The sequence below is a fragment of the Crinia signifera genome, chromosome 8 (assembly GCF_055691185.1).
Source record: "Crinia signifera chromosome 8, ASM5569118v1, whole genome shotgun sequence".
In the NCBI taxonomy this organism is placed as follows: Eukaryota; Metazoa; Chordata; class Amphibia; order Anura; family Myobatrachidae; genus Crinia; species Crinia signifera.
In genome coordinates this window covers 182,066,540-182,084,534 of record NC_139224.1, presented here as the reverse complement: position 1 = coordinate 182,084,534, position 17,995 = coordinate 182,066,540, and the positions used below count along the sequence as shown (strand labels likewise).

Here is a 17,995-nt window from a genome sequence, read left to right as displayed (position 1 = left end):
TTTAAATACATGGCTGAGGGTTTTACTTCTGCTGCTGTGGAGGAGGGAGCGCTGGACATGTTTATTTACTGAAAAAAGTGTGATGCTAAATTTACATGTGAACATGAGGATCAGGGGGATTTATGCCCGTCCTGTGAGGCTGTTGCCAGTGGGTCACGCGCTCCCAGAACGGAGATAGCTGAACCTGCGTGGGCTTTGGCGTTGGGCAGGTCTATGAATGCTCTTACTGAGGCTTTGAATAGGCAGAAGGACTCCTTGTTAGGGTCTCCTGGCCACTTTACTTAGTCTCAGGTGTCTGGGGGATCTGTTACCCCGGCTCAGGGGGACCCCATTTTGCTGCAGGCTATGCAGGATACTGCTCAGGGGGTTCATAAAATGACTGCCTTAATGGAGCAGTTTACAAATCCTCTGATGAGAGTGTGCTTAGGCACCCGGTTTCTACACCGCCTATTTTACAGGATTTGGATGATGATGGTGGGTGTGAGGAGAACTGGAGTTGGGACATGGGTGATGAAGCTGAGGCTTTAACTTCAGGCATTGAGGATTTGATTGTGGCTGTTAAGCAGAGGAAAAGACTCCTGTCTCCTGTGTGTTTAAAAAGAGTCGCAGGGACCCTGTGTGTTTCCCCTCTGATGAGGGAATGTCATCTCTTTTAAAAGAAGCAGGAAAGACTCCTGATAAAAGATTGTTGATGGCAAAGAAGTATGCTAATATGTACCCCATGCCAGAGGAACATAGCAAATTATGGAAAAAGCCCCATTAGTGGATGTGTCAGTTGCTAGACTGTCTAAAGCCACTGCCTTGCCTGTCCAGGGGGGTGCTGCCTTTAAAGACCCAGTGGACAAGAAAGTGGAAGGTTGCTTGAAGGCTATTTCTGAAGGCGTGGGTTATACCTTGAGGCCTATTATCGCGTCTGCTTGGGTTACAAAAGCTATGATCAAGTGGGTGGAGGAGCTTAGTGGGCTACTCCACCAAAATTCGGAGGCATTTATACTGGCAGAGAAATTGAGATCTGCCGCAGAGTATGTTTGTGAGGCTGGTGAGGAAGGAGTTAAATGGCGTTCAGAGTGTCTATAACCTCAGTCTCTGCTAGAAGGGCTCTTTGGCTCAAAGCGTGGGAAGCTGATAGTGAGTCCAAGAAGTCTCTTGAGAACTTGCCCTTTAAGGGGGCGTTATTGTTTGGCTCGGAGCTGGAAGCCATCATTAAGCAGGCTACTGGGGGTAAGAGTACTTTCCTCCCCACTACTTCCAAGAGTTCAGGCTCCAAGTTTGGCCTTTACAAAAAAGCATGCAGCAAAGAGTGATAAGTACTCTGCATGACGGGGCGGGGACTCCCCGTTCTGGGCTCAGAGTGGGGGGTCGCCTCTTGCACTTTCGGGACAGGTGGAGGGAATCCATAGGGGATCCTTGGGTCCTTTCCATCATTTCCGAGGGTTACTGGATAAATCTCAGGGGCATTCCACCCAAGAGATATCTTCCTACACCTTTGCCTCGGACTGCGTCACTGAGGTCCGCTCTTCTGGGGGCAGCTTTGTCCCTCAAGGAGAAAGGAGTAGTGATTCCGGTGCCTCAGGGGGAAAGAAAACAAGGGTTTTATTCGATCCTCTTCCTAGTCCCCAAGCCAGACGGGTCTTTCAGGCCTATTCTAAATTTAAAATCTTTAAATCTTCATTTGTGGGTAGATCATTTTCACATGGAGTCTCTGCGTTCTGTGCTCCTGAGCATAGAGCGGGGGAGTTTCTGGCATCGGTAGATATTCAGGATGCATACCTCCATGTGCCCATTTACAAGGATCACCAGTCCCTTCTCAGATTTCCAATTGGAGAAAACCATTGGCAGTTTCACTTTCAAGCCCTGCCGTTTGGTTTGGTGACTGCTCCGAGAGTATTCACAAAAGTGATGGCGGTCATGGCTGCAGCTTTCCGTTTAAAGAGAATAGTAATTATTCCTTATCTGGACAACCTTTTATTCAAGGCGGAGTCGGCGGGAAAACTTCACGAACACCTGATTATTGTTCTTGCAAGATCAGGGTTTGTTGCTAAACCTTCCCAAGTCACATTTAACACCTACTCAGAGTCTGCAGTTCCTCGGGGTAATTCTGGACACACACCTTCACAGGGTGTTCTTACCACACCTCAAAGCGGTGGAGATTCGGCAGATGGTGCTGACAATTCTCCTGGCTCCTGCACCGATGGTGTGGCAGGGAGTAAGGCTGCTGGGCAAAATGATAGCGACTTTCGGGACGCTGCAGTTTGCCAGATTCCATTCGAGGTCCTTCCAGTGGAACATCCTAGCATGCTGGTCCGGCAATGCCAAGACAATGAAACAAGAACGGCTGGTCTTGTCTCAGAAAAAAAGAATATCCTTGGAATGGTGGACGGATATAGAGACTCTGCAGATGGGGCGGTCCCTTTGCTCCTGGGAATGGTTGGTCATCACGACGGGTGCCAGTCTCGGTTTGGGAGGCAGTTGTGCTTCACCTAAGGTTACAGGGCCTTTGGTCGTATGACGCAATTCCACCTATTAACAGTTTAGTACATTCATATTAATATCTCAACATCACTTCTGTCCCCTAGTCATTAGCCACCTAGAACACTCCAAAGTTTAACAAAACATATTCCATGCTCAAACTCATACTCAAACTCGGTCTTCAGGGCCCCACACTGTCCACGTTTTCCAGGTCACCCGGTAGGTGCACAGGTGCATTCATTACTCACTGACACATTTTAAAAGATTCACAGATGTAGCTAATTATTTTACTTTTGATTCTGTGAGGAGACCTGCAAAACATGCACCGTGAGGGGTCCTGAGCACCGAGTTTAAGAACATGTGCTCTAAAGGATAGGTCTTTGGTGGGGAAGTTCTATACAAAGAAAACGATGCATAGTAATACTTGTATGTTACATAGTGTTCATTCTAGAACCCGTCATCTTTAAAAACCCATGCACTTCCTGTTCCCTGCCTGGGGTATCGCTGTCTGCTGTGGTGTTTCTAGCACAGGTCTGGTTTGCATACCAGTGCTGATATACAGACCACTCTGTGCTAGAAGCACTACAGCAGACCGCGACACCCCAGGCAGGGAAGAGGAACTGCATGGGCTTTCAAAGATGGCGGGTTCTAGACTGAACACTAGTTACACTCTGATTAACCAGGTGTTTCCCTTATCAGGTATTTTGTGCCACCTGTTGCAGCCTCAAATGCAAACTATTGTACATGGAAAAGAAGGAGGCTCGCGTGTGTGTGATCTGCCACTCTGTACTCATCAATGGTAAGGGAAACCTCAGCAGTATTATACCATGTTCCCAGGAGTGTTACCTGCGTGTGCCACATGTCAGTAATGTATGTCCTATAGCCTAGAAATGTGATACTTCTATTGGTACTTGTTTCCTAGCACGGCACCCACTACGGCTCAGCAATATTCTAGGTTTGTTTTTGTTATGTGATCTCACAATTTGTGAGCTGCCGTACTGACCTCCATTAGCCATCATCTGCCTCCTCTTGAAAGCCTAAGATATTGTGAGAGAATGCAAAACCATGCATATTCTGAAGTAGGGGCATGTAGTTGACCAAGTGTTGAAGGATTATGGACTTGTAGCTAAAATCTCCAAACTAATGGCAAGACTATAAATAATGGAGTAGGTCAGCTTGAGGCAAACCACATTTAAAGAGAGTCCAATGAGGAACCTCCTATCTCTTACAGATTGGTATTTGTCTGTTTGTTTGTCCTGCATGCATTCGGACACCGTTGGAATGATTTGGATGAAACCAACGCGAGGGGGCTTAATTGGGTCCATATTAGGTTCTCAGCCACTGAGACACCATTGTGGCCCCGTGGGGGTCCTAGGGGCCCAAAAGGGGGTCCCACCAATACACAAAGTGGTTCAGGGAAGCAAGATACAAACCCGAGCAACACCAAGGAGGGAATGGAGGCAGCAGGAAGACACACACACTGAGAGTTATGTAAAGGGAGGGGCAGGGTCCCCCAAAAGCACAGAACATATCAGGAGATGCATGATGTGTCAAGGTGACCATACACTACTGCGGTGTATCGGAGCAGTGTATGGGCCATTCGACCCCCCCCCCCCCCCCCTTGATCTGCCCGGGACCTTATGCATGCATACAGGGAAACATGAGGCCATCTAGTCAATGCACAGACCAATCGGACTAGACTAGATCGGTGGTTCTCAACCCTAGTCCTCAAGTACCCCAACAATGCACGTTTTCCAGGTCACCTGATTGTGTCACACATTATTCAGCCACATTTTAAAAGATCCACAAGTGGAGCTAATTATTTCACTTGAGTTCCTGTGTGGAGACCTGGAAAACATTCAATGCTGGGGGGTACTTGAGGACCAGAGTTGGGAACCACTGGTCTAGATTACACTCCGTAGGTCAACATGAAAATTTTTTACACATTAAAAGGTCAACATGAGTTTTTCTTGGACCCCCAATTAGTGTAAACCATGTAGAACTTTTGTCCGTGTCAACCTTAATCTAGAGTGAACCTATTAAGTGTCTATGTAGAAATATCTTCCTGAGCCAAATGAGGTTGGGAACTTCCTGATCATGGAGGTGTAAGAATGGGATCTTGTCCCCATTTCCCCAGGAACAGATGAGTGGAGGCTTCCTGGCCTTGTTCTGCTGGTATGCATGACCCTTACAAACCACTGTACTGTATATTGGGGCAATATGGAGGCAATATTACCATCTGGATGCAGGGTCATGTAGTGGTTTTGAAAGCGCCTGAAAAAATGTAATGTGATAAACTTTCACCCTAAATGACTGCCTGATATTTTACCTATGCACATGTGTTCCCCCGGTCACCACCGTCGGACACAGTTTGGACCTTTTATGGAGAGTCCCAATTCCGATAAGCATTCCTGGCTGGTGATGGGGGTGGTTTGAGTCAGCAGTCATGTCAGGGCAGGGGACATGCCCAGTACAATGACGGACACCGACATTCTGAGGAACCATAGAGGGAGACTACGGGAAGTAATTATGTTCAGCCATTACACTAGCCAACAAAATTTTTTTTTATTTGCTTCTTTTACAAAAATAGTCATTCTGTTTTACTAAAATTGGGTCAGGAAAACCGAATATGATCTTAGAATTTGTGGTACTTATGTACTAACTGGGCTGCCGATTTTGAAATCGGGTCCATCGCATCGCATCCGACCCCTACTATCCAAGTGGGCATGGAGTTGGATATAAACCTGTGGCGAGCGTAGCGAGCCACCGAGCCCGAAGTGTGGCGAGCGGACACAGAATACCGTCCGCTCGCCACGCTTCGGGCTTGGTGGCTCGCTACGCTCGCCACAGGTTTGTATCCAACTCCATGCCCACTTGGATAGTAGGGGTATGAAAAGGACCCCTTTTTCCCATTGAATTCCATGTTAAAATGGACTCAGTCCATTTTAACATTGAATCCTATGGAAAAATCGGGTCATCGCATCGCATACGATATGGTCGGATGCGATGCGATATCGCATTGCATCTGATTGTATGCCTTAAGTTAAGGCATACAATCAAAAAATCGGCAGCCCATATAATACATAAGTACCGAATTTGTTTATTAGCTCTAGTTTTTTAGATACACTACTTGTGATACATGTAATTCTGTAGTAAAAACCACAATTATATTAATATGATATCTTTACACAACAGAAGTAACAATTTTTTAATTCAATCTATGTACAGGTAAATTAGCAGAAAATAAGATAACAAGCCTTGCTATTTCGTATGACAACCTATTTATGAGTGTGCCTTCGTTTTGCTTGTCGTTTGTACTCTTGTCCTGGAGCATCTCTTGTCACCGTCCAACAGTAGTCTGCAAGCATGGAAACATCCCATTTACCCTGATATCTTCGTTCTGTAGTTGAAATATCTTGGTGGAATCTCTCACCATGCTCATCACTTACTGCACCGCAATTCGGAGGAAAGTAGTCCAGATGAGAATCGAGAAAATGAATTTTGAGTGACATATGTGACTAACATATTGAGGGGTATTCCATGCCGCAGCGAGCGGCCGGCGAGGGGGTTAAACAGCGAGGATTGCAGAAAACCAGCGATCCTCGCTGTTTAACCCCCGCGCCGGCCGCTCGCTCTATTCAACGTACTGGGGAAATCCTCGCCGTCACAGGACGGCGAGAATTCCCCAAAACAGCGAGACCCGCGGCTGCTGCAGAAAACTCGCAGTTTTTAGCCGCGGGTCTCGCTGCTTCTGGAGCCGCATCCGCCAATTCTCCCTCGCTCAAAAAACGGAGCGAGGGGAAATTGGCGGATGCGGAGGCTGTGTTGAATGCTGTCAGGGTGAGTGGTGACAGCGAGCAGGAAGACCTGCTCGCTGTCACCACTCACAAACAGCATTGAATACCTGCCATTGAGTAACAAAATATGGCTGACAAGGATACCTGTACTAAGGATTGCCAACCTACAATTTATTTAAATTAAAAAAATCCCTAGTATTTTTTGAAAATCCCTAGTATTTTTTGAAAATCCCTCAAATTCTCTAGCATATAATGAAATATGGTTATATCTCAGAACATAGAGCTAACTCAGCATTTTAAATGCCATATTTGTATTTCCCATGCTTGAATAAACTAGAAATGACTATTTTTGTTTCGGAAGCATTTTCACTGTTGTCTAGTGTTATCTGTTTCTTTCTGCTTATGAGACCGTCAGATCTATTTTTTGGGGACAGAACATGACTGCAGGTGACACAATAGGTCATCACTTATAAAGACTTATCACTGACCCCTAAACAGAATGTGCAGTAGATACAATTTCTTTATAACACTTAGTAGTGTTCCAATGTAATTTGCTTCCAGTAGTCCCTTCATCAATAAGCAATAGACAGTAGGACACAGACCACTCATCTTCATGCTAATTACATATGCAATTGGTTGTTCCTTTCAGCTCAAGCTTGGGAGAACATGGTGACTGCGTCAGTCCAGAGTCCAAATCCCAATAACCCTGCAGAGTACTGCTCTACAATCCCCCCCATGCAACAAGCCCAGGCTTCCGGGGCCCTCAGCTCTCCTCCACCTACTGTTATGGTGCCTGTGGGTGTCCTTAAACATCCAGGAACTGAAGGTCTGTCATATTCTGATGTTAAAGTTCATTAAGTTTATTCCTCCTCGCAGTGTCTCTCCCCAGACGCATTGTGCTGCTGTGTCTCTCCCCAGACGCATTGTGCTGCTGTGTCTCTCCCCAGACGCATTGTGCTGCTGTGTGTCTCCCCAGACGCATTGTGCTGCTGTGTCTCTCCCCAGACGCATTGTGCTGCTGTGTCTCTCCCCAGACGCATTGTGCTGCTGTGTCTCTCCCCAGACGCATTGTGCTGCTGTGTCTCTCCCCAGACGCATTGTGCTGCTGTGTCTCTCCCCAGACGCATTGTGCTGCTGTGTCTCTCCCCAGACGCATTGTGCTGCTGTGTCTCTCCCCAGACGCATTGTGCTGCTGTGTCTCTCCCCAGACGCATTGTGCTGCTGTGTCTCTCCCCAGACGCATTGTGCTGCTGTGTCTCTCCCCAGACGCATTGTGCTGCTGTGTCTCTCCCCAGACGCATTGTGCTGCTGTGTCTCTCCCCAGACGCATTGTGCTGCTGTGTCTCTCCCCAGACGCATTGTGCTGCTGTGTCTCTCCCCAGACGCATTGTGCTGCTGTGTCTCTCCCCAGACGCATTGTGCTGCTGTGTCTCTCCCCAGACGCATTGTGCTGCTGTGTCTCTCCCCAGACGCATTGTGCTGCTGTGTCTCTCCCCAGACGCATTGTGCTGCTGTGTCTCTCCCCAGACGCATTGTGCTGCTGTGTCTCTCCCCAGACGCATTGTGCTGCTGCTGTCTCTCCCCAGACGCATTGTGCTGCTGCTGTGTCTCTCCCCAGACGCATTGTGCTGCTGTGTCTCTCCCCAGACGCATTGTGCTGCTGTGTCTCTCCCCAGACGCATTGTGCTGCTGTGTCTCTCCCCAGACGCATTGTGCTGCTGTGTCTCTCCCCAGACGCATTGTGCTGCTGTGTCTCTCCCCAGACGCATTGTGCTGCTGTGTCTCTCCCCAGACGCATTGTGCTGCTGTGTCTCTCCCCAGACGCATTGTGCTGCTGTGTCTCTCCCCAGACGCATTGTGCTGCTGTGTCTCTCCCCAGACGCATTGTGCTGCTGTGTCTCTCCCCAGACGCATTGTGCTGCTGTGTCTCTCCCCAGACGCATTGTGCTGCTGTGTCTCTCCCCAGACGCATTGTGCTGCTGTGTCCCTCCCCAGACGCATTGTGCTGCTGTGTCCCTCCCCAGACGCATTGTGCTGCTGTGTCCCTCCCCAGACGCATTGTGCTGCTGTGTCCCTCCCCAGACGCATTGTGCTGCTGCTGTCCCTCCCCAGACGCATTGTGCTGCTGCTGTCCCTCCCCAGACGCATTGTGCTGCTGCTGTCCCTCCCCAGACGCATTGTGCTGCTGCTGTCCCTCCCCAGACGCATTGTGCTGCTGCTGTCCCTCCCCAGACGCATTGTGCTGCTGCTGTCCCTCCCCAGACGCATTGTGCTGCTGCTGTCCCTCCCCAGACGCATTGTGCTGCTGCTGTCTCTCCCCCAGACGCATTGTGCTGCTGCTGTCTCTCCCCCAGACGCATTGTGCTGCTGCTGTCTCTCCCCCAGACGCATTGTGCTGCTGCTGTCTCTCCCCCAGACGCATTGTGCTGCTGTGTCTCTCCCCCAGACGCATTGTGCTGCTGTGTCTCTCCCCCAGACGCATTGTGCTGCTGTGTCTCTCCCCCAGACGCATTGTGCTGCTGTGTCTCTCCCCCAGACGCATTGTGCTGCTGTGTCTCTCCCCCAGACGCATTGTGCTGCTGTGTCTCTCCCCAGACGCATTGTGCTGCTGCGTCTCTCCCCAGACGCATTGTGCTGCTGCTGTCTCTCCCCAGACGCATTGTGCTGCTGCTGTCTCTCCCCAGACGCATTGTGCTGCTGCTGTCTCTCCCCAGACGCATTGTGCTGCTGCTGTCTCTCCCCCAGACGCATTGTGCTGCTGTGTCTCTCCCCCAGACGCATTGTGCTGCTGTGTCTCTCCCCCAGACGCATTGTGCTGCTGGTGTCTCTCCCCCAGACGCATTGTGCTGCTGCTGTCTCTCCCCAGACGCGTTGTGCTGCTGCTGTCTCTCCCCAGACGCGTTGTGCTGCTGCTGTCTCTCCCCAGACGCGTTGTGCTGCTGCTGTCTCTCCCCAGACGCGTTGTGCTGCTGCTGTCTCTCCCCCAGACGCGTTGTGCTGCTGTGTCTCTCCCCAGACGCATTGTGCTGCTGTGTCTCTCCCCCAGACGCATTGTGCTGCTGCTGTCTCTCCCCAGACGCATTGTGCTGCTGTCTCTCCCCCAGACGCATTGTGCTGCTGCTGTCTCTCCCCAGACGCATTGTGCTGCTGCTGTCTCTCCCCAGACGCATTGTGCTGCTGCTGTCTCTCCCCAGACGCGTTGTGCTGCTGCTGTCTCTCCCCCAGACGCGTTGTGCTGCTGTGTCTCTCCCCCAGACGCGTTGTGCTGCTGTCTCTCCCCCAGACGCGTTGTGCTGCTGCTGTCTCTCCCCAGACGCGTTGTGCTGCTGCTGTCTCTCCCCAGACGCGTTGTGCTGCTGCTTTCTCTCCCCAGACGCGTTGTGCTGCTGCTGTCTCTCCCCCAGACGCGTTGTGCTGCTGTGTCTCTCCCCAGACGCGTTGTGCTGCTGTGTCTCTCCCCCAGACGCATTGTGCTGCTGTGTCTCTCCCCCAGACGCATTGTGCTGCTGCTGTCTCTCCCCAGACGCATTGTGCTGCTGTCTCTCCCCCAGACGCATTGTGCTGCTGCTGTCTCTCCCCAGACGCATTGTGCTGCTGCTGTCTCTCCCCAGACGCATTGTGCTGCTGCTGTCTCTCCCCAGACGCATTGTGCTGCTGCTGTCTCTCCCCCAGACGCATTGTGCTGCTGCTGTCTCTCCCCCAGACGCATTGTGCTGCTGTGTCTCTCCCCCAGACGCATTGTGCTGCTGTGTCTCTCCCCCAGACGCATTGTGCTGCTGTCTCTCCCCCAGACGCATTGTGCTGCTGCTGTCTCTCCCCAGACGCATTGTGCTGCTGCTGTCTCTCCCCAGACGCATTGTGCTGCTGCTGTCTCTCCCCAGACGCATTGTGCTGCTGCTGTCTCTCCCCAGACGCGTTGTGCTGCTGTGTTTCATGGTCTATCACAGTATAGTGGAACCCCCACACACAAATTATTTCTAATGTCACTTTCTACACTGGGACTGATGCAGAGTTGTTTATCTTGTGTGTTACCATACTGTGTATGCTCCAGAACCCGCAGGCACTGCACATTCGTCCGCATATATTCTTGCATCTAATTAAAGACCAATCTTATGCACAAAGGGTATGTCGGGATGAACGGATAATGGCATCATGGACGCAGAAGTCAGAATATGGTTCATGTAGAGGTCACCCGTACGGGGATGTACAGATGACATAATATTTCCCTGCAGAAAAGCAATAAATAAAATAATTAATTTTTCTCATTTAAAAAATACCAAACGATAGGTTCCCAGTCCAGAGAACAGAGGAGAGTCTGGTTTGCTGATGGGATCTTACCAAATGGAGAAGCCGCTGACGCAGGGAAAGTGAGTGCAGCTCCAGCCGCAGGGTCCTTAACAGTATCACATGATGCCACTAAACCCACCCCAAGCAACTCCCCATCCAGGCAGGTAAGTCACAGAAGTGGAACCATCCATAGGGATTTATAGAGTGATTAGGAATCCATCAAGCTTTGATTCCTTAGATATGTGCACATCTTTTATATACTTTTGCTTCTAGTCTTAATAGACCTATGCTAGGTGATTCATCTCGCCCTACGGGTGCTCTTCACACCGTCGGGAGGGGCTCCGCCCTCTTAACCTGTGAACACCTTTTTATGAGGGAGAGCCAGATGTGCCATAGGTGGGGGTGGCAGGTCTGGGTGTACTGCGGATGTGTGTTTTCACAAGTGGGAGTGGCGGGTGTGGGTGTGTGGGGATCGGGTGCAAGGATGCCATGGGTGGGGGAGGAGCAGGTGTGTATCGGGTGTGTGGGGGAGTGGTGGGTGCGGGGGTACTGCAGTAGTATTTGGCTTAGGTGCAGAGTGGTCGCGGGTGATGGAGAGGCGTGTGCAAGTGTGCTGCGGGTGGGGGAGGAGTGGTTGTAGTGCTGCTTGGGGTGCGAGACGGGGTCTGGGTGCGGATTTTGGGGGAGGTGCGGGTGCAGTGGGTGGGGTAGGGGTGTGAGCAAAGGTAGAGCTGGTGCTAGCGGGGTGCTGCAGGGGCACAGGTGTATGGACAGGGACAGCAGGGGCAAAAGTAGGATTTGGAAAGGGGGTTTCCAGATATAGATAGGTAGACAGATAGGGAAATAAAGCGGCACTCGGAGACTGTACTTGTTGAAAAAAAGTTGGAATATCTTTAAATCATGTACTGGCTTGGCATTTCGGGGCTCGGCGGCCCTGACTTCAGGATATAATGCAATTTTTTCCACCGAGTACAGAGTCTCCGAGTGCCGCTTTATTTCCCTATCTGTATCCAGGAGGATTTATCCCCTCTATAAGTATTTTTGCCTACACATTAGGCCCTGAGTGATAGGTCTCCCCCCCCACCCCCCAGATAGAGAGAGCTCTCTCTCTAAATAATGTAGGTTCCACATTCCCATCCATAAATAAAGAGAAATGCAGTGTGCTTATATCAATGTTTCAGGTGGTGTAGTATACGGAAACATTGATATAGTGCGACAAACGTCTTCTGACAACATTTCCATCTGCTAAGAGACTTTTGTCAAAGCCGTATATCCTTCCTTATAACTATAGTTTGGAGCCCCATCATAGGGATGAGGAAGGACATGTCTGTCGCACTGTTTTATATGCTGGTATGTGGCCAATAATTAGGGAATTTGTAAATATGCTATGTAAAATATACACACATACCTTTAGATATAGAATGTCATATATATTGCAGGTATAACCTGATGTCAGGGTGGCAGCTGTGAGTGTTCTCCATCTGTGCGGTCACCACCAGAGTATTAGCCCCTGCCACCTCCAGTCCCATCTAGCAAGTAATTAGTGCAGGGAAAATTAGGACACGGAGGTTGCAGCCAGAGCCCCGATGAGTGAGGAATCGGCCCCCTGTCAACACTGAAGAGAGATTAAGCCACCCCAGCAGTGGATCCATAGATTGGAGCATGGTTATGGGCATGCGTTGTTGGTGGAGAGGAGGGTGGGGGACACACTGCGGGGGGCTTAAAAAAAGCGGCTCCTCCCACTGGGCGGAGTAACTGCACATGACAGGAGGAGGCTGGGCTGTGCTGCATGATGGGGGTGTGTGGCAATACGGGGGGCTAAAGTTGCGGGGCTTGTGTAAAGGAGGGTGGGGGACACAGTCCGGTTGCTGGCACTGGGTAAACATGCAACGTGTACAGTACAGGATAGTGGCACTCAGTCAGCGGCTCCTCCCAATGTGCGGAGTTGCAGCGCAGAAGTAAAGGCTGCTGGGCGGAGTGCAATGAGAGGCATCCGAATGGTGAGTTGTGTGTTGTCTGTCAAATGTGCCTGTTAGAAGGCTTTGTGTGGTCAAGGTGCCCTGCTGTAATACTGTGTGTCATTGCTGATAAGGCCTGTTCGCTAGTGCCCTGCTCCAGGCTCACTCTGAGTGTGTGTATAACTCCGCCCAGACTCCGCCCAGCGTTATACACACACTCACAGATTGACAGTTCTGGGCTATTATATAAGAGATACTAGTGTTACCATGTTGCAGGATGCTACAGTGCATCTGGTTACTGTGTAAGGCAGGCCTTCCCAACCACGGTCCTCAAGGCACACCAACAGTGCAGGTTTTAGTGATATCCAGGCTTGAGCACAGGTGACTTAATTAGTACCTGAGTGATTCTGATGAAACCATCTGTGCTGAAGCCTGGATATCACTAAAACCTGCACTGTTGGTGTGCCTTGAGGACCGTGTTTGGGAAAGCCTGGTGTAAGGAAATACCATAAGAAAGGAGTAGAATTACTATGTTAACAATGTCCTCACACACCTCACTGCACTCACATCCATGTACAAGTGCATATTTCTGTTCCTTTTATTCTAATGGGGCAGAGTTCTGCAATGTATACACATTACTGTATTATGAGATTGGGATATGTCCGCCATGTCTCTGCTGTTCTCAGTCTTCCATTCTCGCCTCTGTCTTTAAATTTTTTTAGGATGAGACCACATCTGGGTTTTGCGGCAGTATAACTCAGGTCGGCAGCGCAATGAACCTTATACCAGAAGATGGACTTCCACCTATTCTGATCTCTACTGGCGTGAAAGGAGGTGACTTGGGGATAAAATAATGTTTTGTAGAAAGACAAGGGTTTATAGTAAATCTGTGTCCTTAATGCGGGGAGCTTTGCTGATATGCAGGGGTGTCCTTAATGCGGGGAGCTTTGCTGATATGCAGGGGTGTCCTTAATGCGGGGAGCTTTGCTGATATGCAGGGGTGTCCTTAATGCGGGGAGCTTTGCTGATATGCAGGGGTGTCTTTACTGCGGGGAGCTTTGCTGATATGCAGGGGTGTCCTTAATGCGGGGAGCTTTGTTGATATGCAGGGGTGTCCTTAATGCGGGGAGCTTTGTTGATATGCAGGGGTGTCCTTAATGCAGGGAGCTCTGCTGATATGCAGGGGTGTCCTTAATGCGGGGAGCTTTGTTGATATGCAGGGGTGTCCTTAATGCGGGGAGCTTTGCTGATATTCAGGGGTGTCCTTAATGTGGGGAGCTTTGCTGATATGCAGGGGTGTCCTTAATGCGGGGAGCTTTGCTGATATGCAGGGGTGTCCTTAATGCGGAGAGCTTTGCTGATATGCAGGGGTGTCCTTAATGCGGGGAGCTTTGCTGATATTCAGGGGTGTCCTTAATGCGGGGAGCTTTGCTGATATGCAGGGGTGTCCTTAATGCGGGGAGCTTTGCTGATATGCAGGGGTGTCCTTGATGCGGGGAGCTTTGCTGATATGCAGGGGTGTCCTTAATGCGGGGAGCTTTGCTGATATGCAGGGGTGTCCTTAATGCGGGGAGCTTTGCTGATATGCAGGGGTGTCCTTACTGCGGGAAGCTTTGCTGATATGCAGGGGTGTCCTTAATGCGGGGAGCTTTGCTGATATGCAGGGGTGTCCTTAATGCGGGGAGCTTGGCAGATATGCAGGGAGCTTGGCAGATATGCAGGGGTGCCATTAATGCAGGGAGATATGCTGTTATGCAGGGGTGTCCTTAATGCTGGGAGCCTTGCAGATATGCTGGGAGCCTTGCAGATATGCAGGGAGCCTTGCAGATATGCGGGGAGCCTTGCAGATATGCGGGGAGCTTTGCAGATATGCGGGGAGCTTTGCAGATATGCGGGGAGCCTTGCAGATATGCGGGGAGCTTTGCAGATATGCAGGGAGCTTTGCAGATATGCAGGGAGCTTTGCAGATATGCAGGGAGCTTTGCAGATATGCAGGGAGCTTTGCAGATATGCAGGGAGCTTTGCAGATATGCAGGGAGCTTTGCAGATATGCAGGGAGCTTTGAAGATATGCTGGGGTGTTCTTAATACAGGGAGCTTTGCTGATATGCTTGTGCTGTTAGCGGCAGAATTCCGATTATAGCAGCAGCGCAAACAGACAACAGCTGCACTCACTTTGATATACTGACATATATTCTGGATGGAGCACACAGTGCTTGGAGTGCAGGTCACTCTTAGGGCAGTATTCAATTAGAAAAATTCTCCGTGTTTTATGGAGAATTTTTGCTTTTTTCGCCTTGGACGGAGCATTTTGCTCTCCAAAAGTGAACCACCCTATTCAATGTGAAATATTCGCCGTCTTTCGAAGTGATTTTCGCCGTCTCTCTCCGTGTAGAAATTCTCCATCTTTTGATGGAGAGCTGGAATGTGAACTTTTAAACTAAATGGGTTTTTTTTTAAATTTTGGTGTAAAAAAATCAGGTTTTTTTTTTTCTGTGAAGGGGCATGTTATTTTTATTCATGTGCTTATAGCACATGAATATATATTTAATAAAAAAAATATATATTTTTTTATTTAATAAAGCCGGAGCGCTCGAGCCACTCATTAGATATTCATATATTCACTGCACCCGATCGTTAATATGCACGATCGGGTGCAGTGAATACTGGGTCCCCCGCTGGCTATAGGGGGGGGCAGCCTGTGCTGCCTGGGTCCCGGGGAGCCCCCTCCCCTCCACATATGTTCTGGGGCATCCAGGGAGACTTTAATCTCCCTGGATGCCACCGTCCCACGGCTCCCTGTCAGCTCCCTGCCGCGGACGCTCGTCCGCTGCAGGGGTTAAGACTCGCCGCGAGTGGCGGCGAGTCTTAAATATATTGAATAGTGGGAGCAGGAGGCTCCGGAACACGGAGAGTGCATGGCGAGAGAAAAAATCTCTCGCCATGCACAGAGAATTTTTTTCATTGAATACTGCCCTTAAGGTCTTTGTGGCACTCCAACTCCGTAATGAGACCGCACCCCACACGTGCTGGGGACCAGATGGCAGCCATCTTGGTAAGGGAGATGCAATAGTTTAGTAAATGAGATTTTCTGTAGCACACTAAAGGTGCCCACACACTAGAACGATTTTTGGGCCGATCGGTCGAAAATCGGCCGATGCTCGCTCCCGTGGATCTTTTGCTAAATCTTCTGATCTTACGTGCTGCACAAAAGATCAGAAGATTTAACAAAAGATCCATAGGAACGCACACGGGATCTGAAGAAAAATCTTTGGTAAAGATGTGCACTTGCCTGAAATCTTTTGTCCAGATCGGACAAAAGATTTGAAGGCTAATTTATGCGCACATCTTATGATCGCAGATCTTTCTAGTGTGTGGGCACCTTAAAGAAGGTTTCCAATTGTGCCCCAGGGCAGCTGTTTATATTACATACCAATGTGAGTCTGGGACTGTTTCTTGTGTAAAGGTGCCCATACACTACAAAGATCTGCGATCATAAGATGTGCGCATAAATTAGCCTTCAAATCTTTTGTCCGATCTGGACAAAAGATTTCAGGCAAGCGCACGTCTTTACCAAAGATTTTTCTTAAGATCCCGTGTGCGTTCCTATGGATCTTTTGTTAAATCTTCGGATCTTTTGTGCAGCACGTAAGATCAGAAGATTTAGCAAAAGATCCACGGGAGCGAGCATCGGCCGATTTTCTATCGTTTTTCGACCGATTATCGGTAAATATCATCCGATATATCAGCCGATTTATCGAAAATCGGCCAATCGGCCCGAAAATCGTTCTAGTGTGTGGGCACCTTTAGGTTATATTATTTCATGGTCTTGTACAGTCTTCTAGAGTTGCTTAGCTTTAAGTGATATAAACTAAAGTACATTTCCATATCTGTTGTTCAGACCTGATCACACAGCTTCCATTTGTAGAGCTTTGTGATCAGGTAATCCCCGAAATCCTGCCATGTGTACAGGATTAGATCCAAATCCATTCACAGCTCCCCAACCATTAACTGATTATCCCAGTGTGCTCAGCTCAAGACCTACTCTGCCATTGCATTCCTGCCTCAACGCTGGATTTTATCGCAGGATGGCCTGTGCATGCATACTGCAACCCAAATACACATGCGCAGTTGATATCTAGAGGTCCGAACAATGGGAGAGGTTCCGGCTCCGAGGAGCGTATAAGGCAGGGGTGGCCGGACTTTTGTGACTCGGGATCTACTATTTGCACACTTATATACCAGTGATCTACTAGCGTCACTGCCGGCTCTGTTAAGACTCTTAGTTTATTGATTTACCCGACCAGTATGCTCTTGTACCCCAATCTGCCAATCACATAAACCTTTTGCCAAATGGCTCTAGCACATAGCTGGTGCTTTGCGATATTAATTAGCTAAAGTCTGGAAACAACCTGATCCCACTACCTGTCCTGAACTGCTGAATATGATCTGGGTTATGGAGTGGAATATGTTACCAGCCCTCAGAACAATGCAGTCTGGTCTCCTTAGTACATATCCCAAAACATGACCCTACCTGGACTTCTTTGAATGTAAACTCGCAAATTTCTTTTTCACGGCTTTTGCTGTTTTTTTTTTCCCTCCCCCTACTCGCCCCGTCCCATCCCCCTACTACGTTTACGGTTTGAATCCTTTTAAATTTACACGAACATTTCTCAGTTCCTTTTTTTTTATTTCTCCTATTCCTTCCACGTACCTTATTCTTTTTGGTTTTCTTCTGCGGCAGACGTCAGGGGCCCCAGGGATAACAGTGGGTAGAGAGTGAGGTCACGATCCAATTCCAGCACCAGAAACGATAAAAGAATAAAACTTGTGACTGCCTAGAGACAGCACTGGCTCCTCCCCTCCTCTACCCCGCCTCCTAGGCTAGCTACTTTCAGTTTTAGTTGTGATGGAAGGAGCCAACATGCATTTTAGAAAGGGGCTGCTTTTAGCAGCCTAAACTTCGTTTTTAAATTTTATTTTTTTATTATTTTTACACTAACTCTTTGTCAGTGACAGAGCAGCAGCGCTGAGGCTCTGTTAGACCCCTGCACTGCGCTCCATCACCCGGACCCGGCAGCCGCACACCTCCCACGTGGCTTCCACAACAGGGTGTCGGCTGGCTCCAGGCACTGAGGAGACGCAGCTGCGACAGGGACCGGGACTTAAGCGGTGACAATCGCTTCAGGTAACGCGCTCCCCGCGGGGAGCACGCGCATGTAATAGCAGCTCCAGTGTGGGATCTGACTATGTAGCATACTTGCCTACACTTCTGCATTCTGCGGGAGCCTCCCGTTTCAGGCCCCCTTCTCCCGGTGCCCCGCAAAGCCCTTTCAATCCCCCGGAATATTCCAGCCCCATCCTAAAATCCGGACTGTGCATGCGCAAGTGTGGCCGCAATGGGGGCGGAGCATAGCGCGATAATAGGCCAGCCAGGCATCGAGGGACATAGACAGTCATTTTTTTTGTTTACATTTATGCCAAT

At 49.5% G+C, this 17,995-nt stretch overlaps 1 protein-coding gene across 2 annotated transcripts in view; it reads left to right on the top strand.

Moving 5' to 3' along the window:
• Positions 1-17,995, top strand: part of ZFYVE9 (zinc finger FYVE-type containing 9) — a 107,866-nt gene that overhangs the window by 30,246 nt on the left and 59,625 nt on the right. For both annotated transcript variants that reach the window (XM_083157936.1, XM_083157937.1), the window contains exons 4-7: positions 3,169-3,268; positions 6,916-7,092; positions 10,554-10,717; positions 13,234-13,345. In XM_083157936.1, coding sequence (XP_083014062.1) covers positions 3,169-3,268; positions 6,916-7,092; positions 10,554-10,717; positions 13,234-13,345 — 553 coding nt within the window. The remainder of the gene's footprint in view (positions 1-3,168; positions 3,269-6,915; positions 7,093-10,553; positions 10,718-13,233; positions 13,346-17,995) is intronic.